General features: G+C 43.3%; 1 protein-coding gene across 5 annotated transcripts in view; it reads right to left on the bottom strand.

Annotated features, from left to right (window-relative positions):
• Nucleotides 1-18,213: 18,213 nt before the first annotated feature.
• The window catches only part of LARGE1 (LARGE xylosyl- and glucuronyltransferase 1), a 287,229-nt gene continuing 280,749 nt past the window's right edge, over nt 18,214-24,693 (bottom strand). For 4 of the 5 annotated variants that reach the window (XM_080393311.1, XM_080393308.1, XM_080393310.1 and 1 more), the window contains 2 exons: nt 24,328-24,523; nt 18,214-20,117 (listed from right to left, as the gene is read on the bottom strand). In XM_080393311.1, the coding sequence (XP_080249437.1) occupies nt 19,920-20,117; nt 24,328-24,523 (394 nt within the window). In that variant the 3' untranslated portion in view covers nt 18,214-19,919. The remainder of the gene's footprint in view (nt 20,118-24,327; nt 24,524-24,693) is intronic. The other variant, XR_013929088.1, reaches the window with a different exon arrangement.

Below are 24,693 nucleotides of genomic sequence, written 5' to 3' on the forward strand. Positions count from 1 at the left end.
CTCCATGCTCCAAACCAGGCTTCCCAAGTTACCAATCACTTGAGAGAAAGCAGGCCCATGGTCCCAGGTGAACAGTTGTTCAGTCCTTGGGTCCTTTGCTAAGAATGTCTCTTAGTCAACCTTCTTATCCCCAGCCATGTCAGTCTGACATATCACTTACCCTCCTTCAATTGTTTCCAATGCACCCTCAGAGATTTCTCTCTACCTGATACAATCTTTCACCTGTTTGGGTTGTTAAACTGCCATGAGGTACTGAGGAAGGTGACCGATATTTTCCAGGAGTCTCTACTGGCAGAACAGTGGCTATAATTAACCATAACTCATTTTTCTTCCTTCTGCCCCTTGCTCTCACTCACAGAGTGCAGGCAGCAGTGCACATCGTAAGTGCATGGCCCTCTGGATGAAGCTGTTGTCTTTGCTGAAACCAAAAACGGGAAACAACCCAAAATGCAACAGGAAACAAGCAGATAGTGTCAGATTAAAACACCTATTGCACCAGCCCCACTGGGAGCTGAGCACTGTTAAGTATCAACAATGTCTGTTGGTTGCATTTGATGAGTGATGCCCACTCTGTTTTCACAGCTACTCTTGCCTTCTCCTAATGTTTGGCTGCTCTGCCAGCCAGAGGTGTCCGCAATGTTTCATTGGGGAGACTCTGGAAGGCAAATTGAAGAAGGAACACTGTAGCCAGTAGCATTATCTGGCTCTGCTTGTGAATTGCGTGAAATACTTTCCACTCAGCCTTTCCTCTGTGTTCTTTCCTAAGTTCATTAGCTCCAGTGAAAAAGCTCGTGCAACCTATCAGACAGCAGCATGAGCCCTTTTCTGGTGGAGGGACATGATGCTTAGTGAGGGAAAAAGAAAAACTCAGTCCCTGGGACTAGTTTAGCTGTTGTGCTGAGAGATGACAACAGCTCATAAAACAGCCCCTCCATTTCCATTCTGCACCCGTGAAATCTGGCTTACACTTCTTTTTGCGCCTGTATCTCATTTGAGACATCCATATTCTCCTGGGAAGATACCAGCTCTCCACAGACAAGACTGCAAAATGCAATGTGTGTGGTCTAATAAGGGGAGAGCAATAAAGAATCTTCTTAGGGCTGTTGGTGCTGTGAGCTTTGTTCTTTTTTAATGCAATCCATCCAGGAACAGTGCCCCAGAAACTTAGGCAGGAGCAGAAAGAAAGTCATTAACCAGTACATTGAAATTAAATAAAACTGAGAAAAAGCTCTTCCAGCTTCCTGACTCCATCCAAAGGGATCCTGCCCTACTTAATCAGCATTTTACACCACAATGGTTAAAATTTGGTAGCTGACATTAAAGACACCAGCTAACATTTCCATGTGGTTGCTAGCACAGGGGGCAATGATGTCCCTTACACAGAGGGGCAATAACTTTTGTACTGAGAGAAATAAGAGGAAGACAAGGCCGAAATGACACTCGCAGGGGAGAAACAGGTGGAACAAACTGTCAAATACAGAAGGGTGAAGTTGGACCCTTCATGCTGCCACCAGAGGAGCAGGAAAGCAGAACTGTCATTGGGCTACCCATTATACAGAGGGAAGGAGAGACTGTGATGAGCACGGCAAGAAACCTGGCGAAGTCCTGAAAAACCCTGTGTGCCCACGTGCCCAGCATCACCCACCCGCAGCACCAGGCAGCACAGGGCAATGCCAGGCCCCCTGTGCACCAATTCACTCACAAAAGCAGTCAGGGGTGGCCCTGCTTGCCAGCCTGTGTCCCCACACTGTCTGAAAACTGTGAATTAAATAGGATATTTCCTGTTTGCAGACTTGTGACACTAGTCCTGACTCTGCTCTTTCCCTGATACAGCCCTGAACAGCTCTATGTGCCATGAGGTGGGCAAACAGGGACCTGTAAGCTGCCTCTCTGACCCACCGAGTACAAACACTTTTTGTTTATTGAGTACAAACACTTTTTGTTTTTAATCAGTCTTGCATCCCATGCAATTGGCTTTCTTGACTCACTTGCTATGCCCAATGGTCTGAGTTATTATCCACCATCTTTCAGCTATGAGGCAGGTAAGTGATAAGCAATTTTGTGCTGCATGATTTCCCTGTAGTTTTAGAGTATGCCTGGTTAAGCCTTTAGCACTGGACTGTGCAGCTTGACATCATTAATGCCTTCAGAAAGATACCAAGCACAGCTGCAGTCTTGACTAACAGGGTGGAGGACAGAGGTGGGTACTTACATATCCACCTAGGAGCTACAGTCCTGGGTCATTTCACCTCTCCCATCAGTTATTTCCAAAAGTAAAACAGTCAAGTTTTGAACTGTTGCAAGAGTTTTCATACATTGAATAATAATCAAATACTGCCTGCCTATGACCATAAACTTCAGGTCAAAGCAACTGTGCTGGTCTTGGCTGGGAGAGAGGTAATTTTCTTCATAGTAGCTAGTATGGGGCTATGTTTTGGATTGTGCTGGGAACAGTGCTGATAAAACAGAGATGTTTTCGTTACTGCCGAGCAGTGCTCACACAGAGCCAAGGCCTTTTCTGCCCCTCACCCCACCCCACCAGCCAGCAGGCTGGGGGGGTCACAAGAAGCTGGGAGGGGACACAGCTGGGACAGGTGACCCCAACTGACCAAAGGGATATTCCATACCATATTGCATCATGCTCAGCGCATAAAACTAGGGGAAGAAGGAAGCGGGGGCTGTTCAGAGTTACAGTATTTTGTCTTCCTAAGTAACTGTTACATGCGATGGAGCCCTGCTCTCCTGGAGATGGCTGAACACCTGCCTGCCCATGGGAAGCGGTAAATGAATTGCGTGTTTTGCTTTGCTCGTGTGCATGACTTTTGTTTTACTTCTTAACCTGTCTTTATCTCAAGCCATGAGTTTTCTCACTTCTACTCTTCCGATTCTCTCCCCTATCCCATGGGGCAGGGGGAGCGAGCAAGTGGCTGTGTGGTGCTTAGTTGCCAGCTGGGGTTAAACCGTGACAGCAATACAGACTGCTTTATGTAGTGACAGGAGCAGACCACAGCTGAGAAATGAGGGCAGGAGGGCTGGTGTGCAGAGAGAGCACATGAAAGAGCAGAAGAGTGCCTGGGCTTGCTGGACTCCCAGAAAGGGTGGGGACTGGGATGCCAACAGGGAAGGAATTCAGGCAGGTGCTTGGGCAGAGCAGGGCTGTGATGGGTGGGCGGTTGCAGAAATTTCGCTATGGGTTGGATGAGTTTGCACAGCCTTGGTAAAGGCTATGCACTACTGTGAAGAACCTGGCTCAATCTCCTTTCTAACCTCCTACTAGACACAAGGGGGCTGTGGTTAGGTCCTGCTGAAGCCTTCCCTTCTCCAACTGAGCAAGCCCAGCTTCCTCATCTGCTCCTGGCAGAACAAGAGTTCCAGTCCCCAACTCACTCCAGTTTATTAATGTCCAGGCTCAAAACTGGATGCAGTATTTCAGATGTGGCTTCATGAGTGCTATGTGGAGTGGGATAATCCCTCCCCTTGACTTTGTTGGCTGTGCTGCTATTGATACAGCTCAGGAAGCTGGTGGACATCCCTGCTGCCAAGGTCATTGCTGGTTCACGCTCAGCTCACTGCTTACCAGGGCCCCTGGGGTCTTTTCAGCAGAGTGCCCTCAGGCTGGCAGTCCCAGCCTGTGTTGCTGCACCAGGCTCTTCCTTCCCAGCTTCTGCACTGGGCACTTCTTGAATTTCATAAGGTTTCTGTTAGCCCGTCCCCTCAGCCTGTCTAGGTCCTGCTGGATGGCCACCCTGCCCACCATTGTATTGACCTGCTCAGTTGCCATCATCACTTTTGTGTCACCTGTGAACATTATGAACTGTGAACACCTTGTCACCTCCTCCAGGTCACTGATAAAGATGTTAAACAGGGCAGTGCCAGGAAAGACCCCTGCATTACTTCACTAAATTCTGGCCTCCAAGTGAAGTACAATCCACTAACCACTTCATTGCACCAGCCTCTCAGCAGAGGTTGGCACACACGAGCAGGGACTTCCTGCCCCCAGGTGTCTGGTGAGGAAGCAGGACAATCTCCTTACCAGTTTCCTTCTTTCCATTTCCTTACCTTTCTCTTCCACATCTTCTGTACAGTGAAGAGAAAGTAATCAGGCTGAATAATCCATTGCTAAAGCCTGGGATTTTTTCCTGTTGAACAGCCTGGAGACAATAACATTTAGGAACCCTTCGCCCATGTCAAATACGGAATTTAGTATAACTGAGGCATTTCAGCTAGTTGGGTTTTTTTCAAGTTACTGACACATTCACAAACCAGTTAACCTCAACCTATTCCAGCTAATTCTAAAATGGGCTAAGCCCCCTTTCCGACATCACAAGATTCTATGTACATGCAAGATGAATGTTCATGGGACACCAGGTATGACAGCCTTTGGTGAAGGGCTTCAGTATTTGCTTCTCATCTTGATCCCATCTCCTGAACTCCATGGCTGGGAGAGGTACAGGAATGAAAGTACCTGCAAAGACCCACAGTACTGCCATTCTGGCAGCCAGCAGACTGCTGCTTCCTTATTTGCCCTCTATCAAAGAGAACTAGAAAATTTGGCATGCAGCTCTGCCCCAAAAGGAGGGATCCTGTCACACATTTCTCACCTCATCTCAGTACATGCACACCTTTCTCTTCTAGTCAAAGTCAAGCAGACATGTGACAGACTGAAATATTATCCTTCTCAGTAACTATATGCTCTAGCTCCTGTGCCTTTAGCTTTGCAACAGCTTGTAAAGCAAACTGCACTGAGTGCTGTAATCAGCAGTAAAATCCCATCTGATTTTTTTTTTTTTTTTGCCACAGGAACAGCTGGGTTAAAAATCTTTGACTAACAAGTTTTCACTGCCTTACTAATCACTTTTCTTAATCAAATCAATGAACCATCCAATTTAAATCTGTTTCTCACGAAACAAACATTTCACAAAGATTCAGGTGTGATAAATAACCACCAAACTGGAGACGCCGAGCTGAAAGGGGCCCCTGGCTCATGGTTCCTGCCTCTCCTGACAGCCGGAGATGTGAAGGGAGCAGTCACCCAGCTCAGGGTTAGGGCTGTGACTGCTCCTTGCTGCGTTGGAAGGGCAGATGAACTGTCAGGGCTCTGATGTGTTTTCTTTTAGCCGAGTAGGTGTAGCACTGCGGCAGAAGGACTTTTACAGGCTCCAGCTGAAAATTAAACATCCTGTTGTTATTTTAAGGGACATTTAAAGTTAAGATCCTGCGCCTCACACTTAACTGGAATGAGCAGAGCTTGTGGATTGTTTCTATTGCTCAGAATAAACTTATCCTCTCTGCAACACAATTAAGCCAGACCACACACAGGCAGACTTTCCTAAAGCAAGGTGATTCCCTGTCAGAGAAGAAAGCTCTGACATGAACCACTTCAACATATGATACCAAACACCCCTGCTAAGCTGGAAAGCAAAAGCATGATGACACTGTGTTAATGGCTTCGTTGCATAGGGACATAGTGACACAGATTTGTTCCTCTGTTCCCCACCTTCCCAGTTACCCTGAGGAAACCACTGAGCCTCACTGAAATAACCCAAGATTTCCCACACTCTACCAGACTGCAGCACCACAGAGGGACACTGCAAAAATCATCTCTGTGAGGGCAGTAGCACAGATAGCAAGGAAGAATTTGCCACAGCAGTTCTTCTCCCCATGCTTGAAGTGTCCTGTGGTTTGCAGGTTTCCAGCCTACCCCTATGAAAGCACACAGCCTCACTACCTGAAGAGCTGCTGCATAATGGAAAAATACAAAGAGAAGTGAAGAAAGGCTGAAGACAGTGATGCTAAAACAAGAACTGAGCTCCAAGGAGGAATGTTACATAAGGCTTGCAAATGGGTAGTGTGTTGGTTTGTGTTTTTTCCCAGAAAATCTTAACAGATAAATAAATAAATGCTGTCATTTGAAGTAACATTTCTGGTCCTTGAAAGCTGTCGCTGCTCTTTGACTGAGCAGTGTGGTGGCCTTCTGAGCTATGATTCTTATTCCCCTATTAGTCATTTTGGAACCAAGCTGACTGATACATGTTAGCGGAGTGTCTATGTTTGCCTTCCTTTACCTGAGCCTTTGAGTACGATTTGCATTGCAGAAGCCTCTGAAGATGTCCATATAGGACCATTCAGGTCATTCCCAAAGAGACACAGAGAGCTGCATAGGATTTCTCAGCAGGAGATTGCTGGCAAAACTGAAGTGCAAAGAGTCCCCCCAGCCTTCGGTCAAAGTTAAACAAACACGTAGATGCTGGGTGCCTTGTGACGCAGCTGACATACAACATGATATGACTAGGGCCTATGTGCTCTTACAGGTGACCATCACACATTCCCACCTCTGCCCCGAGATACAGCCGCACAGAGCAGCCTGCCAAGTGCTGCTAAATAACCCTAACTGCTTAAACATGGACAACTCCTGAAGTCCTTGCAACTGATCTTTCATGCATGCCAGAAGGCAAGTACCCTATTTAGGGAAATGTGACATTAATCAAAGAATTAGTTACAGGATATTAAACTTGCTGAGCTGCTGCTATCAAATATGTAAGGCAAACAACATTCTAGGTAATTAACAGACATCTATGATGCGCCTGCAATCTAAATAAGGGGTTTGCCTATGAGTCTTTAGATGTTGCTTTCTTCCTTAAAGCTTCTTAATGGTTTGTTCAGGTAACCATGATGGACAAGCCTGGCTTTACAAACTTCCCTGGATTATTACAAAACAACACATCAGTAAGATGTAGCAGTAGAACAGATCTCCTGGTTTCTTTACCACAAACCTAAGTAAAGGTTTCCCACTTGCTGCAAATATTGCTCAAGTTGAGCAGGTAATAAGCGGGTAAGCGGGCATGTACATGTGCTCCCCCAGCACTGAGAAAGGGTTTGATCAGCTGAAGAAGGGACAAGGACTTGTGCCTCCCTAGGAGCAGTGCTGAGACTAACAGGTTAGTAACAGGTGGGCTACTCCCTGAAAACAACATCGAAGAGCTATTCTCAGCAAGAAATACATGGGAGTCCTCCAGTGAAAGAATAATCCAAGGGCATGATAAAGGAAAGGCAACTGTATATGGATGTCTCACTTTCCTATGCGGTTCAGGAAAGAGGAACAATTGCATCTAAGAACTGTTGTTATGCCCTGAAGCAGAGGATGAATCAAACCCATTGGAGTTGTTCATCCTTCTCCCTGGTGGCCATTTCAAAATACTGGCTTTTGTTTAAAAAAAAATGTGTATAGCACTTATAATTGCAAAATTACCCTTCAAAATCAGAACCCAAACTAAATGAAGATGCTGTATCAGCAAAAGCATGAAATAAGAGCTCTAAGAGACTGTTGCCATTTACTACCTGAAATTGCCAGTGCTGGAGCCAAACTGGGTGTCAGCAAAATGCTATTTTTCTCTTGGTATACAAAGGCTATTTAGTGACCAGCTGATACTACAGGTTTCACCACAGACAGTGTTTGGGTTAGTACAACTGCCACCCCTTTTTTTGGCTTTGCTATGAATAGGCGATGCCTTTTTGTTCAAATACAAAATTACCAAGACCAAAGTTTTCAGAATCTCCCAGTGCTATGAAATCCATGTTTTGACATGTGAATTAGATTTTGTTTTTTCTTTTCCCCAGACACTGTGTACCTTACAGACACATTGACCATACAGGGCATGTCATTCATACTACCATCATGCAAGAGTAAATTCTGGAAGTATAATTTAGGTTGGGGGAGAAAGGAGGGAAATTGTAGAGTGTGCTTTTGTGTGATAGAGAACTGAAGAAACAGTAGCCAATTTTGGTGTGTGGAAAACCAAAACAGAAAGCCAAGTGGCAAACTAGGGAGATAAAATGGCATAAAAGAGGGTTATCTAAGGGCTAAATCTGTGGCAGAACTCTCATCAGCATCCACAGCCTAACACCTGGCCCTTGAGCAGCATAACATAGCCCAAGCCAGCAAACACACACCCCCCCACCTTTGTCTCTGTACAATCCAGTCAACTAGCTAACCCTTCTTCTAAAGCAGCTTGAAAGTGAATATGGTTACACAAAGACCACCCAGAATCATGCAGAGTGCTTGGAAGAGAGCTGGTACAGAAGTGGGTAATGCCCTATTGCTACTTCAGTCTTGGGAAGTCAACTTGCCCCCTTTTGATAAAACATAACTTCTGACCTCAGGGTAAACACATTGTAATCTCACCTACTGCATCCACCCTGCAGCACTAATATTTGACAGAAATCCTAAAGGAAGCTCTGTTCTTTATTACTGATTTGTCAGATGTGGATGGATAGGAAGGGTTATGGCTAATATGGAAATGGCATAGGCAGAGGATCCCTTCTGGGAGCCTGATTATTGAAAATCAGCTGCTATTTACACAGTTAATGCCATTCACTTCTTGCACCTGCTCAGTCATTCATTTCCCAGTGCAAGCCAGCTTTGCCTTGCTGCAAAATCAGGGAGTTCAAGGGAGCTACACCTGCAGGTTTTCTCTTTCTCTCCAATGATTGCAGAGTTCAGCTTCTACATTTCCAGCCTTTCATCTTCCTTTTCTGTGAATTCTTTTTCTACCTATTTATACTTTTCCAAGTAGTTATGCTTCTGATAATGAATCCAAATCTCTTTCTTTCTAACTTTTCTTGGACTCCCTGCCTGTTCCTGCACCACACAGAATCCATTTGATTCTGTAATTGTCTGAAAAACAAGAAACTCAGCTAGCTTCCCAACTTATACTAGTTTTTGCTCATATTCTATTAAGTCTTTGAGGGAGGCTCAATACCCTACATGCAGAGAAATCCTTTTTTTTTTTTTTTTGTTATGATGCCCCTACAAACGAAAACTGCATGCTATCATCCCCTACATGCAAACACACTTCTACAGTGGACTCTACTTCAAATTTTGGTAAAAAAACCCAGAAAAAACAAACCACAATGGATTATGCAGCTGACGTATCTTCCCACTCTTGTCCTCATCTCCTTTCTCAATAATGAAGATCTGCAGAGAAGCCTCAGGCCACCAAGTAGAAAGGAAGGAGAAAAGGGAGAGCTGTAGTCCTATGGTTTCACTTACTAGTGCTAAAGGATGTACCAACTATAAGTGAGATTACGGGAGGTGCAACTGTAGCCCTGAGCACCTGAAAAACCTATCAGCAAGGGTTAATTAGTAGAAAAGTGAAGGCTTCTGGTTGTTTTGCATAGTTTTTTTTTCTATTATGAAAAGAAGGACTCCTATATAATGGAAAATCTGTGCTTCCACCTAGCAGATAAAGCATTTGCAATACTAACCTGTTAGCTGGACTTGCTTCTACAGTGGTAGTGAGGTGCCATTCATTGTAGAACATCCATCTGCTTGTTGTCATGGTTAAATAAGAACTGAATGAGCTCCCCCCATCTGCAAAGTCTTGTCTTTGATTACAGAAAGATAACAGCAGGGAGAAGGTCATGGTCAAGTAAAGCAGATGAACATGATTAACTCGGCGCAGACAACGACTCACCTGTCTTCAGTGGGAACAACCTTGTACTAATGTGTCTGAACCAGGGTTGGAGGAATAAACCAGGTTAAAGAGAAGGACTATGCAAAATTAAAAAAGTAATTAAAAGCTTAAAGTTTAATACAAAACAGTCCACGACCTCTCTTTTTTTGTTTCCATCTGAAGAAACAACAGCCAGTATGCTCCTGAAACTGGCACATGTCAAGTCAGACACTGGAAAGGAATTGTGAGGATTATTTCACAATTTTATTGCACAACTGAAAATTAACCTTTTTTTTTTTTTAAATATTTACAAGCCATTTATTTTGCACACACAATCTAAACAGCATTTTCCCCAATAAAACTGTCACCTAGAAAACTTACACACAGACTGAAGCATACACGTAAACTAAGTGGTTTGTGTTGAATGCAAGTTGCCTCAGACTAACCCTGGAGGGGGAGGCGCTTGGGAGATGGGGCAGCAGAAGGAAGGAAGATACATTTTTCCTTTTTCTTTCCTGAAATGTTACTCAAGGATCTTTCCCCAACCTGGGGAGAGAAACAAAAGAGTTCAGTATCAGTTCAAGCAGAAGGCCAGCCAGTCAGGTAATGTAGTGACAGGGTGGTGAGTTGAATAGTCAAAACCCTTCAGTGCCACAAGCCTTGCAAGAAAATTACAAGTCTTGTTTCATGTGCGGTTCACCCTAAAGGTCATGACATCCAAATTTTCCCCTGAAGAATGTATAATCACCTTGGTCATGACAGAAAAGGAATGAGGTTTGAGTCTTAAGAAACACATGTGAAAGGCTGTTGTTGGGGTTTTGCTTTCCTTCTCATGGATTTCTTACCTGCATTTTTGGAAAAGTGCTGACTGGCCCATTGCAAATGCTGCCCCTGCTCTTGGCAGAGCTGCACTGTGATAATATGGTGCAACAAACATTGCACAACTTGACCAACAATGCCAGGGGTAGTATTTTAGCCACTATTATGAAGCCCACAGCTTTGTGCTGAAAATGAGTGCTTTCCTGGCTGTTAGCTCAAGCTGTGTGTCACAACGTGTATCAGTCTCTGGAGTCCACAAATCACTCCCCTCCCATGGCTTATCCACCCACACATTTTCCATTATATAGAATTGTTGTTTTCGAGTTTGTCAGCTAATATTGAGTCTTGCAGCACTTACTGCTTGCTTTCCAGGGGATTTTGACACCTGCAATCTTAAATGAGTAGGTGGTAGCTCTGAAAGTGATGCTTACTGGCCTGGATTTTTCCCACGTTACTTTGGGTGGATGTACACCTGAGGCACCTGTGTGTGGACCATCAGCACTGTAACCTGTCCTGCTAGTCAGAGAGCAAAGGGTGATGTGGAGCTTTGGTGAACAGAAATGCCCTCTGCAGAAGTCCTGCTCACTCCACTGGCTATCAAAGGAACCTAAGGGGACCAACTCCAACACTGTGGGTCTCAGACAGCTGCCAAGTTGCATGGGCTGAATGCTTCCAACTGGGAACCTAAAAACCTAGGGATTCTGGCATTGCAAGGTACGTTTGGTATTTAGATCACTTCGGCGCTACTTTTCTTCAGCTTTTGGACCCTCTGCTGTAGGGTGGAGAAACAGAGTTAAGTGATGTCAACACAATCTATAGTGAGTTTGGAAGGAAAGGAAAGTTTGTAGACTTGTTAGCCTAGCTAATGCTTGTCTATTGGGAGCCGTGCTGCTGGGAGATGGCTTTGTGAAAAGCAATTCAAACACACAGGAAAGGCAAAGCCTATGGCCTCAGAGCAAATGATCTGTCAAGACTTCTGAAGTCATCGTTTCTTCCAGAATCACATATGATCACCTTTGTCATCTTATGCATGGCTATCAATTTTTAGCAATGTTTCAGTTCTTAGCAACCTGACCTTGTTTTGGCGTTAATGCTATTAGCTTAAGTCTCTCCCTCTCCTCTCACCCAGCAGCCCAAGTATTTGCTTTTATCTTATTTTTTTAAATGAGTTCTTGCTTGTTTAAGGGAGCCAGCAATGTAGAGATGTCCTTTTCTATGTAACAGTTATAACCAGACCTCAGTACTGTGCAAACCATCTGTATTGTCTTTAAAATACATGCCAACACCCACCTAAGGCTGGTATAAACATAGGTTTAGGGGTGCAGCAGATTTGGAATGTGAAGAAAAAGTGGAAAACCTGGGAATGGGTTGGCTGAAGAAGGATCCTGAAATTGATCCCTACAGAAATAGTAGCAAATTTGTAAATTGTAGAAACTTGTGCTAAAACTTCTGGTGTGAGTAGGTTACTTCAGAAATGCTGCTGATTTCAGCCCCATTGGATTACTTGCAATGACTCTCTGCCTCTCAAAACAATATTTTTCTGGAAGATATATGGGGGTAGTATACAGAAAAGTTTGAACAATATGAATATGTTAAAAAAGAAACAAAGCATAGTGATCCCATTCTTACAGCTTTAAACTGCTCAATTTTCTTTCAGGTGTAGGTTTGAAGATTAAAATTGGAAAAAAACCCCCTGCAGAATAAATGTGTCTGGAGGCCCAGGTGCCATGCCAGAAACACTGCTTTACTAATGAACTCACACAGTGGTCTAGCACAAGCCAGTAGTCTTTCATACTTACTTGAAGAGACACCACTAAGATAGAAACAAAACCTGTGGTAACACAAAGGAAAGAAAAATCCTCCCGGCTACAGGAAAGTCTCTCTGCACTGGTGCTGCTGAGGACCATCGCAACGGCCCCTCAGTTCTGTTCATCACCCCAGACAACGCTGTAATGTTTGCAAGCCTGACTGATGCAGAAGGAAGCTGTATCAGCTTAAGAAAATAAAAAAAAAAAGTTTTTCAAAGTGTTAATTTCACATACAAAAATGGAAATGAAAGCAACAAAAATTACAAAATATTTGGGTCTTGGGTGATCTGATTTGCAGAGTTGTTTTTATTACATACACTTGTTTTGCTCTATGAAGTGTAATCAGAAAGATGATGCTGCCTGTATTCTCTGCATTCGTGACAACAGCTGGCAGGTTAACTTGGTGGATATTTTGCCTTGATGAATCTCTATGAATGTTAATCCCTGTGGGTCCTTACAGAATGCGTCAGGGTTTTTTTTTGCATTGCCTTTTCTGTTCTTTGAATAAACCCTAACAGTGAAAAGTAAAAGATGTAAACTCTCCATGAGCCTTTTGAACCTGTGTCGCAATATCCACTGATGTTATGGACAGAAAGCATCATTCTGTTTATCTGTCTGTTCTCTTATCAACACAGACAGCAGAAGCTTACTGCCCAGTCTGAACACTGAGTCTCAGGCCAGCTGGATTAATTGGTGTTAATATAATTAGTAAACGCTGGGCAAGGCGTCAAGGGAAAATACACACATCTCTTGTTCTCATTCTGAACCAGCAAACTGCTGAGTCCCATCTCTTCCTAACCCCAAGGGGCCTCTGTCACTCACGGCGAGCATACATCTGAAATGCAGAAAAGCTCAGCAAAGTCAATCATCAGAATAATAGATTTCATACTGAACTCACTATTGCCATCTAAAAAGCCTCAAAGCAGAGAGTGGTGCAGCTTCCTTCCTGCTGCCGGTGGTTAGTTCTGGCTGGATGAAGGCTGCATGGATCAATCAGCATTGGATAGCTTTTCTTTTCCTTATAGCATCGCTGGAGAGCACTGCTGGAACAACAGATCCACAGGCAGATCAAAAGATGAAATTTTATGAACCTTGCTAACTCCAGCTTTGCCCCAGCCATTGACCTCAGTGCTGGTAATTTAAAAAAGGCTGGGTAGTCAGATGCCTACTTCTATCAAGCTGCTATTACATTTTTTTCTTCTTCTTTTTCTTACGAGTACCGAAGCGGCAATGTGGGAATACAAAAAATTCCAACAAATTAAACATCTTTGAGCTGAGAGAAGTTTACTCTCACTGTTTACTTTCATCAGTTTTAGAACCCACAGAATGTACTGCATGGCCATGTTGGACAAGAAATGCCACAGATCCAGAATGAGCTTAGTCCAACCCACAGATCCTACATTTTGAGGGAACTCAGAATACTTCTTCCTTCCACATACCTCTGGAAATCTGACTACTTAAAACAAACCCCTCGTGCTTCCCCCCAATTATTTACTCCATCTTTTTGCTGCTTACCTGACGGACTGCCTTTAGAGTGCTCCCAGAGATGGAGCGGACATGCTCGGATAGAGCTAGCACTCATCACTCCTGCATGCTCAGCTGTTAGCGTTCATAGTCTGGGGGTGAGGGCTACAAGGCCACCGAGACTGTCATTTCCATCAACTCTGTAGGATCCCTCTGCCCAAGAAAAGCCTCTAGAACAGAACTGCAGGTGTTCTGCTCAGAAAGTCTGAGAGCATGTGGGATAATTGCTTTTCCTAAATCACAGTTTAAACTGTGTCCTTTGGGGAAAAAAAGAAAAAAAAGTCTGGCTTAGCTCAGAATCAAGGCAACGATCATATTATGAAAAGCTCAATGAGAACAGAAGTAAAAGAAGTATCACCCAGCTGCTTCATTCCCTGGGTACCATTCACTCTGCATAGAATGAAAGAGAAGTCCTCTCAAAAAACCCCAGCATATGACTGCGTAGAGACTATGTCTTGTTACATGTGTGTCAGGAGATAGAAAGAAGTTGTATGAGCAAATCAGCAGCTTCACCAGCAACTTGAAATTTCAGACCCTCTAACTTTCACATGACTGATTTTTCAGCCTTAGCAGGAATCTTGTGATGTAATGGTTAATGTTGAAAATTCACACAGCTGTTGTCTAAGAATTATGTTGCCATAATACTGAGGAATAGGCTTAGCTTGGCTTGAGTTACTTGGCCTCATGTGTTCGGGGACCTCTTCTCAAACGTATTTGGTGAGAGCCTGTCTACACACACGATCAGAGAATCACCCTCAGGTCAGAACTATTTCTTTGGGATTGAAATCTTGGATCTCATGGCAGTGGACCATGGTGCTCAAATTCAGTCTTTGTCACCTGCACTGTGACTTCCCATGAATCCATGTTGCAGGTTTAGGACATTTTAACCCTACAGAAATAGTAATTAGCTGGGAGACAGGAAGCTGCTCGCTTCCTATGAGGGGAAACTATAGCACAGAATGACTGAAGATACTAAACTCTTAGCCTGGGTTTCAGATCTTTTGCATCCTGACACTTCAATGAGCCAACACTTCCATTGCAGTACCCATTAAAATGTCCGGACAAATACATTCCTATGATCCGTCACATAAATAAGTATTTGGCTAGCCTTCTAATTCCTGGATCATTTTGTCATCTGGTCATAACAATTCTACTCTGCAAAGCAAACAAATGCCAAATCCCACGTAGCTGTAAGAGGAAAATGTTCCAGCCAACTGACGTGTACATAGCTCCTTTTGAAATTCTCAAGGCTTTTGTGTCTTATTTTGGGAATGTATAACTCCTGATGAGAACAAATTCCCATAAAAGCAAGGTATTTCTAAATCCGGGTTTGTATGCATTTCCTGAGCCATGATTTGCTATGCACAGCCAGAAGCTTTTCCAAACAATTTTATATTGTGAACTGAAGTAACAACCTTTATACAATCCCCAATTCACCAAAGTGTTTGGATGTAAACACACCATCTAAATATACATTATGAATTACTATTCTAAAAATGACTTCATGTAGCTATCAACGTTTCTGCATTTTCAGTACTGCAGTGGAAATACCAAGTTACTGGCTGTCATCTACTAGTGACTTATTTGTTCAACTCTCACTTACTGGAGTTGCAGCAACTTTGCTTTCTTTTACTAAAACTGAAGTATTTTTTGAGCTAACTGATACATTCTTTTTTTAGCACTTCCACCATCTAATGTATTAGACCTTGTTGAAGTTCATAAATAATGATGCTCACCCCACTGGCTGAGCTTGCTGTGTTCTCCTGTTGCTGCACTGGAACCTGAGGAACACCCATACAATATCTAGCAGAGTAGGAAGGAATGTCCTGCACAATGCCTAAGAGTAATATCTCTGCTGATTTGTCAGGACTCCCAGTGCTGCTGGTCATTAATCTTTCTCAGCCAAAAACAGATGGGGCTATTAGGCAGGCTGGAGTAATGGGGAAAACTAGCAAGATACAGAAGGAAATGCATTATCTTCTGGATAGAATTGCATGTAAAAATGAGAACATTAAAAATGTATTTTTCATATTTAATTGGACGATGTATGATTATACCTACCACAGAATAATGTGCAATGTGTTTTGTGCAGGGCATTTATAAAACTGTTCAGCTGTTCCAGGGTCTTATTTTCCCCTGTGGAGAGAAACAGTAGCTACAATTCTGACAAGGTTTTTGTGCTTTTCCCTCTAACACAGGGCTTACTCTGCCGCAACAGCTACTGCAAATAACACTGCAAAGTGCCCCCGCTTATTGTAGTAGTAGGAAAATGCAGTTTATGATTTACATGCAAACCACATGAAGCCTACCAGGTAAAAAATCAGTACTTTAGGAATAATGTGAGCATATGTAATATTGTCTAACAAAAATGATGGATCTGCAGGTACAGCTGCTAAGTCCTTTATGTCATGGAGTCCAAGATGATGATTACAAATAGAAAAAAATTGCAAATTATGAAGTGGAACCAGATTGCTCACATAGGAAACTAGTGAGGCTGGAAGTAATTACTAGAAGTAGGACTTGGAAAAAAATCTAATAGATACTAAAGACTATTTGGGATAAACAAAGACATTTTCTAGGTTTGACAGGTAGGCAAATGGTAGATAACTTAAACTTGCAACGCCCGTTATATCAAAGGGAGAAGCATGAAAACAAAACCAGGAGGATTGGGTGCCAGCCAGAAGATTATTATTTGGAACAATAATTACATCTGAAATACGGTAGGATGTCAGAAGGTGCTGAGCAATACACAGTTCAGGCTCTGGGACTACAAAAGTTTGTAGTGACTTATATATATGTTTTGGAGTGGAGGGGGAAAAGGCAAACAGAACAAAATGTGTCAAGAGAAGTGCACAAATTAGAAGAACAAGAGAATTTTCTAAGATTTTATTTCTGATCCCTGGACTAAAAAAGGTTATCATTTAGGAAGGTTAAAGAGGAAAAAACAAACCCTCAAAATGAGTAGGGTGATATTTGATATAAAGATTTAAAAACAACCCCCTTTTTTTCCTTTTAAAGAAAGAATCAGTGGCCCTAAATAAAAAGAAAAGAAAACCTGAAATCCTCATGCTAAAAATGGAAAGGACTTATCAATAGCCATGGAGTATGGTATTCCCTTAGATAAATGGACAAGGAAATGCTGTATGACTAAATTGAAAATTTTTCAAGTTGTTCAGGCCAAATAGGAAACCTTTATAGAATGGAAATCAGAACTTTGTAGAGCTGAAAGGAAGGTGTGTAACAGTTAAGATGGAGTTTGGGCAAGCTAAGAGGGAATTTGAAGAGCAAACAGTAGGAAGTTAAAACTGAAAATACACATTTGCTTAGTACACCAAAAGCAGAAAACTGGAGATAACTGGTAGGCCACCCCAAACAGTAAGCAGAAGAAACAATTAAAGACACTAAGGACATTGCCAATAATCTAAATGATTTATTTGCATCAGTCTTCACCAGAGAGGGTGCTGGAGTGATATCTAAATGAAAGACTCACACTTCCAAATATCAAAGATAAGGAGAGGTCATAGACTGAAGATTCAAGAGAGAAGTTGGTGGAACAAATCAATAAATCAAAGGCATTAAGTCACCAGGTTTATCTGATATTTCTCGAAGATTTCAGGAGAAAATGGAGAACTAAGTAACAAAGTTGCTAGTAAATACCTACTACAGCAGAGGACTGGAAGACAGTGTTATAACTGAGTTGGGGATTTTTGTTGTTGTTGGTGGTGTTTTTTTTCACGGTGTTGGAGGAGCCCTGGCAGCTACAGACAGATAGGTAATCCTAATTTGCTATCATATAAATTGGCTGAAATGTGTTAAAAAACCCCAAGTCCCACACCTCCCAAATTATGAAGCACACAGACAAACATGACATAATACTAGTCAGTACAGTGTCCATAAGGTAAAAAAAGAGGCTCTTTGAATCTACTACCAGTCTTTGAGCTGGCTACACCAGCCAGCACGCCTAAGCCTACCCAGGAGGTCCCATGAATCGCTGTACGGACAGGCAAGTAGCAAATGATTACCTCCCTGCTCCCCCATCTTCATCTCATGACCACTGAGGAGAGAATAATGTTCATGTTGATAACGGCACATCCAAACAATGTATAGGTGTGTGCTACAGGTTATGCTGCTGCAGAGCAATCCAGTCCACCCTTGGGCGATATTGTTAAGCCAAGGAGAAATGTACATCTGGAAATGAAAGTCTTTAATACATATGAAACATAATGGTGGCCACACTGAAGCTCTGACTGGAGATTTTAGGTACAGTGTTAGCCTCTCTCAGGATCAGCTTTTAATAACTTTCTGCATATTAGCCAATCAACAGCACTCTGTGCTGCAGGGTTCTTCTCATTTTTAATATGCACAGTGACCTGGGCCGTTACTGGTGAATAATACGGGATTTGGGGAGTTAAGATTTTTGTTTTTTTAAAAGAATATATCTTAGCCAGGACTGAACACTCATTTCACTTCTTCCCAGCTCTTTCCAGGTTTTACGTAGATCTTTACATAAAGCCATTAAGAACAGAAGAAAAGCACTTTGGAAAATTATGCAGTGATGTATTCTTATGTAGCCAACACTCCCAGGGGAAAAAGTGAAAATTACACATAGCCTCCCTCCCCTTTTTATTTCTTGTCAAAGATGTTGCCTTTTTTGGCTTTTCTTATATATACACAGCATGACGAACTGATATTTGTAGTTTAAATGTCTGGTTTAACCGCGTGGTTTCCACCGTAACACAAAGCTCTCATGAAATGTCAGGTTAGAAATAAAACCAAGCTCTAGAGGGATGAAGTGAGGAGGAAAGTAGAAGGTCCAGGAGCTGAAAAACAAAATGGAAAAAAAGTGAGCAGAACGCAATGTGGATCTGGGGTAGGGAAACAGACGCATTTCTCACTGAGTTGTTTCTGCTTTCCTCTATTAACATTGCAACAGAAATTACAAATAGCCCTGCAAGGGGTAGTGCATTAAACCTCATCTCTTCATCCCATGTAAACACAACATTAATACTGAAGAATAAAGAAAACGGTAAAAAGTCCAGTGTCTTGTTTTCCACATTTTGCTTGTTAGGTTTCCTGTCCGCCCTCCAGCATGCTCCCGTGTGTACCAAAGATGTGAACTTGACCAGCCCATGTTCAAGCAAACACTTACACTCAGATTCCCAACACATTCTTTTCTTCCCCTCGAATGGGGAGTTTATTCCTAACAGTTCTGCTCCTTTTAATGATAAACTCCTTTAACGAAGTAGTTCTGAGACCTTGCAGCAGGCAGCAGGAGAGCACCAAGGCTACTAGTTGCCACGTTTATATTCCCTGTTCAGCAAAGCAGTCCACTTAAAGCCCAAGGCCCAATGCCTTCATGGATGGGCATGCACTGAAATGAACCTACAAATCAATATCCCCCCACACAATGTGCCTTACAGGCAAAATCCAATTCTTGCCTAAAAAAGACAGAGTTACAGCCAGGCCCTTTTATGAGACACACACAAACAAGTTGCTCTGGTGAAAACAGACCTTACACTGACAAGTTTTGTTCACTTTCCGGCAGAGCTACTGATCTTCTTTACTGGACCACCAGAACAGAAGATGGGAAAGAAACACAAGGGAGACGTTCCTTGGCAAGGAAAGGAGCAGCATTTAGGACTGGGGAAAAGGCAGGGTGGGGTACAGGGGACTTTCCTGATAAAACAACTAATTTGAGAATAAAAGACCAACTGATATCATGTATACACCTAAACCAGGAACACACCTTCTCTGGAGTGCAGTATTGTATAAGCGTTGCCTTTGTTTTCAAGGCTAATTCAGACCTTTGGCTCATCCTGCATTAACAAGGTCATCCACATTAACAGGGCCCCTGTGACAGTTCACAGGCGAAAGTTCCCTTTTAGAGTAGTGCAGATTTGAAATTCACAGGACAGCGACCCGAAGATCTTCCTTTACAGATAAAAAGCATGTCAAATTATTAAATAGCAACATGAAATCCTAGATTCTGAAGGTCTGTCTTTGCTCTGCGGTTGAGAGAGCAGAGTGCATTCCCAGCCCCTGCCCAGTCCCCACTGCTGGCAGCACGGCGGGCGCGTGGCCGGACCCTCTGGCTGACGCCTCACGAATGCTAAAGCTGAAAGGCCTGGGGTAGTCGGGGAAGGGACAAATGAGCATAGTCCGAAGACATGTCACTTCAAATTTCTACTGTTAGAACTGCTGAGTATGATATAAAAACAGAAAGTATTTCTCAGTTCAAAGTTTGAAGACCAGGCCCCAAATGTTGACTGGCTCCTCCCTCCAGCGTCCCTGTTCCCCACACACGGGCTCCGTTGTGCTAGCTGTTGTTCTCTGCCGTGAGATATTTGAGGGCTGCAAAGCCGTAATGGCGTGACATATCCTGCTGGAACTCCTCCTTCAGGGTCTTGAGACAGATGCGGTATTGCTTGTTGGAGCGAAACTTGGTGATGTCAAAGCTGGGGGCGTGAGGCATGTGGATCATGTAGGCGTTGGGCAGCACCGTGAACTCGTACTCCTGCAGGAGAAAGACACCGGCTGTGAGGGAGTTCCCGAGCCCTCTTGCAATGCATCTCCCGTACCTCCACCATCAAACACGCTCCATCATGTAGAAGTGCAGTGTGGGTCTCAGAAACAACAAACCCATACAGATATGCCAAATCGACCTTCTTTTTTTAGAGTTGCTTTTTTTTTGGTTTTATGAAAGAACTGCTTTCTCTTTTAAAACATTTTACTCCATAGGAGCCAAATAATGGGGAAACAGTAGAAAATGCCTGAAGCCGTGTTCACAGCACAGATTTTGCAGCAGTGTGCTTGCAACCAACACAGCTGTGACTGCACACAGGAACAGGATGATGAGTCTCAAGTGTCCATGCAAAAGCATGGTTTTGCCCCTACAATTTATCTTGCTTCAGATGCCGGAATAAGCTATATTTACAAAGGCACACGCTGCACCACATACATTGCTTTGCCTGTACTAAGACACAGTGACAAAACTGTCCAAAAGTATTTATAAATCTGAAATAAGGGAAGAATATGATCTCTTCTGTAAGTGCTGTGTGAAAATTAGGAACTAGGACCTCCTAATTCCATATGCTTTGAGAAGGTTTTACTCAAATTAAGTTCTCCTTCACAAAGTATGAGATACTGTGCTAATTCTGTCTCTCCTCTAAAACTAATTCACTAATTCTCTTTATCTATATCCAACCAAGTTCTTTGACAATTTTTGTTGTTAAAAAATTACAGTTCATTTAAGTCTCAATTACTCTTGTTAGAAGATTTTTACAATTTTTATAATTAAATGCATGATCATTAGAGCAAAGCTAGACAAACACAGATTCTTATACAAGCTGAAAGTTCACATGCAAGAACCAGGTATCTGGTCCTGCAAGGGACCATCTAGAAAAGGGATGTGAGCAGTATTCTGAAGCCAAGAGAAGACCCTACCACTAGGACGCTACCTCTTTTTTCATATGGAATTTCAGAGAGTCAGAGTTGTAAGGGATGCAAATGACAAAGGAACTTCAAAGGCTCCACAGGCAAATTTCCTATTGTCCTTACACAGTTTCTGTTTACAGCTATTGCTGGATTGAGTTATTAACCATCTCTCCATAAGACACTGGGCAGGGAAGGAAAAGCCACAGAGCATGCTGGCTTTAAAAGAGATGGAGCACAACTTCCCCTGGTTTGCAAAGTTCAGTCACTTATAGATTTAGAAGTCTGTGCAGAGACACAGAGTATCTGCAGCACAGCGGCAGAGTATTCCAAAATATTTTATTAGGGAATGAGATTTATGGGAAAGAACACACTTCTGCCAAGAAACGGGAGCGTTTCACCTATAAATCTTTCTTCACCTAACAAAACATGATCAACCCAGAAAACACTGAAAGCTGCTGGGTTATGATGCTACCCAAAACCAAGTGTTTGAGCACCACAGCCCCAAATGAAGTCCAAACAAAATGGAAAAAAGTGAGCAGAATGCAGTACAGATCTATTTCCCAGCTTGGGCAGTGGTATTGGTAAATTGGTAAGTCAAAAGTGTAGCTCAGGCTGCAGTGCCTTCCCAGAGACAGCTGTGAAGCAGCAACATGCATTTGGACAGCTAGGTGCAAATGTAGCTGAATGGCCGCTCCTTTCTCATTATGGGAATGCCTGTTCCCTTCCAGACAATGCTAAAGTTGTAAATCTTTGTGCCAAATTACAATGCCGTCACATATAGGAATGGGCCCCTCTGAGTTTCTGTTTGGGGTGACATGTACAGCAAGAACAAAATAATAAGATGTCCACAGGCAGAACTTACTTAGCTGGAAGATGCTTAGAACTAATGGGGAACCAAATGCAAAAATGAAGGCTAGCATGATGGAGTGAGGAGGGCTGATAAATGACAAACTACAAAATATGTCTCTAGGGGACCTTAAAACTAAGGGCTGCAGCCACAGAGGAAGATGTGGCCCCCTCATAAAATCTTTTCTTTGCTCTCTGTTTGCATCTCAAGTCTGCAATCCTGCAAGTTGGGGTTTGTCTATGCTCTGCAGTGCAAACTGTTCAGTGGTATTCCCATCCCCCCGGAAGGCCTTCAGGCACATAAAGTCTTCCAAAACTTTATAAGGCTGCTGCTAATCAGCCCATTTGAAAGATGCTGCGCTGGGGTCCTGGAAAAAGGGATGCTCACAGTCACTGAAAGTCTCCTAATGACCCGTCCCTACTACATGGAAACATCTGTTAAGAAAGCAACGCACTTGCAGGAACCTCTGTCCCTACCTCACAGGTTATAAACTCTTTAGAGGGAGACTGTCATTATCTGTGTATTTGTACAACATCTGGCTCCGTGGCCATCTGCACGTCCTCAGAATAATAATGGTGATTATCTCTACATGGTGTCCTGCTCTGAAGGACTGTACTGGCACAGGCCCTTGATAAGGAGTCTGAAAGAGTCCTCTTGACAGACACTGCAGTTGTGAGGAGCAGTGAAATAATTCAATTGAGAAGCTGCTCTGCCTGCTGGTAATGAAGCCAGCCAAGCAGCTGGCAGCAACTTGATCTGTGGACACCCTGAAGCAGAGGAATGCCATTGAGGAGATAGCTGTGTGATCCCATGTCCCCTCCAGGCTGATTTTGTGGGACAACAGGCCAACACCCATGTTGCTACAAATGAAAATGAAGCTTCTTTTAAACGTGAGAATGTTTTTAAGGCTGTGAGAAAAACAATTCCCCAGAGTTAGTTCCAATCCAACGGCCATTTAAAATATCTGCCCTATGATCAACTTTGAAAAATGTTCCAGTTTCCCATGCGCAAATCTGTATGCTGGGCAAACGCCTCTGAACAGAAGAGTTAAATCATGAGTGCTAGATGAGACCTGCCAGTGGGAACACAGGCCTTGTTACCCAGATTAAAAAATAATAAATCATTACCCCTGCATTCTCCACAAAGCAGAGCAAAGTATTATTATTAATGGTAATATAAAGCACAACTTTTTTTCTAGCCTGAAATAATTTTTTCTCAACATAAGTAGGTACAAATTTGTTGGGAATGCCCTTCTGCAAGCAGAGGGCAAGTGGCTGCCAGCCCAAGGTGACCATATGGTTTTGTAAGCAGCAGCAGAAAATATCCCTCCCATGCACACGCCTGCACAGGAATACACTGAAGCCCACACCCCAGAGACACAATCTCCCAGTAACTTGCTGCGTGCCTTGTGCTGCTCTGCTCCACAGAAACTGCTAAGAGTTGAGCAGAGAAGGATCAGCTATATTCCAGATCCACAACAGACGCTAGCATAGGAGGATACAACTGGCCAAAAAGCATGTTGTCTGATTAGCATGAGATGGTACTAGTTCAAAAACTGGGACAGAAACCAAACAAACAAAGAAAAAAACAAACAAACCCAAACTAAAAAGAAATGCCATGACCCAGACCCTGCTGATTAGCACAGTGGTTAGCTTCACATCCAAGAACAGCAGGGAGATGTAAGCCCTGCTATTTCAGTGAGCAACAGCACCAGGCTCCCACGGAGCCATAGTCACTGCCAGCCTCTAAGATCTAGGTCGGTGGCAGGGTCCTTGGCAGCTCTGAGAGCTCTAGCAACAGTCTGGACTCTTGAGCTTTCCCTGCATCCTTATTCTTACATGTTCTGCTCAGCAGCTCCATCCCAAGCCACAAATCCAAGAGGCAGGTAGCCCAAGGCTCAAGTACCTGGATCCTCTAGAGTCTGCTCCACAGCCAGAGACTCTGGAAATGTAAAGTCCTTGGTTTTGCAGAGACGTACTGTAAATCCAGGCCAGAAATTGAAGATGCTTGCTTTGGATTCAATTTAAGATTGCTTTTTGAATGCTAAATTAGCACTTGGGACTCATCAGCCTCTGTTTAACTGAGAAACTTCCAGCTAGATTTATAGATCCCCTAGTAGGTGATGAGACTGGCAACAAGTGCTGCAATGCTCAGGCACACTGCTGGGCAGGAGGTGGGCACTGCAGGGATTGTGCCCCTGCCACTGCAAAACAGTTTTCTCAGCCCTGACAAATAAACTAACTCAGACTCAGTTCTCCCTTTAATGCTTGACAAGGACTAAAACGAGCGTTCCCGACTCAGGAAGCACTCATTAAGGAGCTTAGTAAGGCCAGATGAGCACTATGGTGATGCAAAGCGTGAAGCCTTTCCACAGAACACAGATTTAATTTTAACAACCCTGCTGCCCAGCCCTAGGTGAGATGTGCAGGCATCAACTCCTCACCTGTGCATCCAGTTCCATGATGTGAGCTACTTTGTTCCAGCCAAATCCAACAAACCGCCTGTCATACTCCGGGCAGTCCTTCCTCACAACAACGTATGGCTCAAAGTCTGCTTCCCACTCAACGCGGTAGGGAGTGGTGGCTGTTCGCCACTTGGCAAAGTTTGTTGGCGCATGCCCTTTCGTCCAGACGTGATACCTTAAACAGACATAAACGGCATGGATGTGGGGAGGCAATTAGATAGAATGCATCTTGGCAAGGCAAAAAAATGTTACTTGTTAGATGACATGCTCAAAAATAAGGACATTAGCTTACAGTTCACATCATCATTTTCAGGACATATCGGAGGCAATTTCTAGGACTGTTTC

This window comes from Falco punctatus (assembly GCF_963210335.1).
Source record: "Falco punctatus genome assembly, chromosome: 6".
Classification (NCBI taxonomy): domain Eukaryota; kingdom Metazoa; phylum Chordata; class Aves; order Falconiformes; family Falconidae; genus Falco; species Falco punctatus.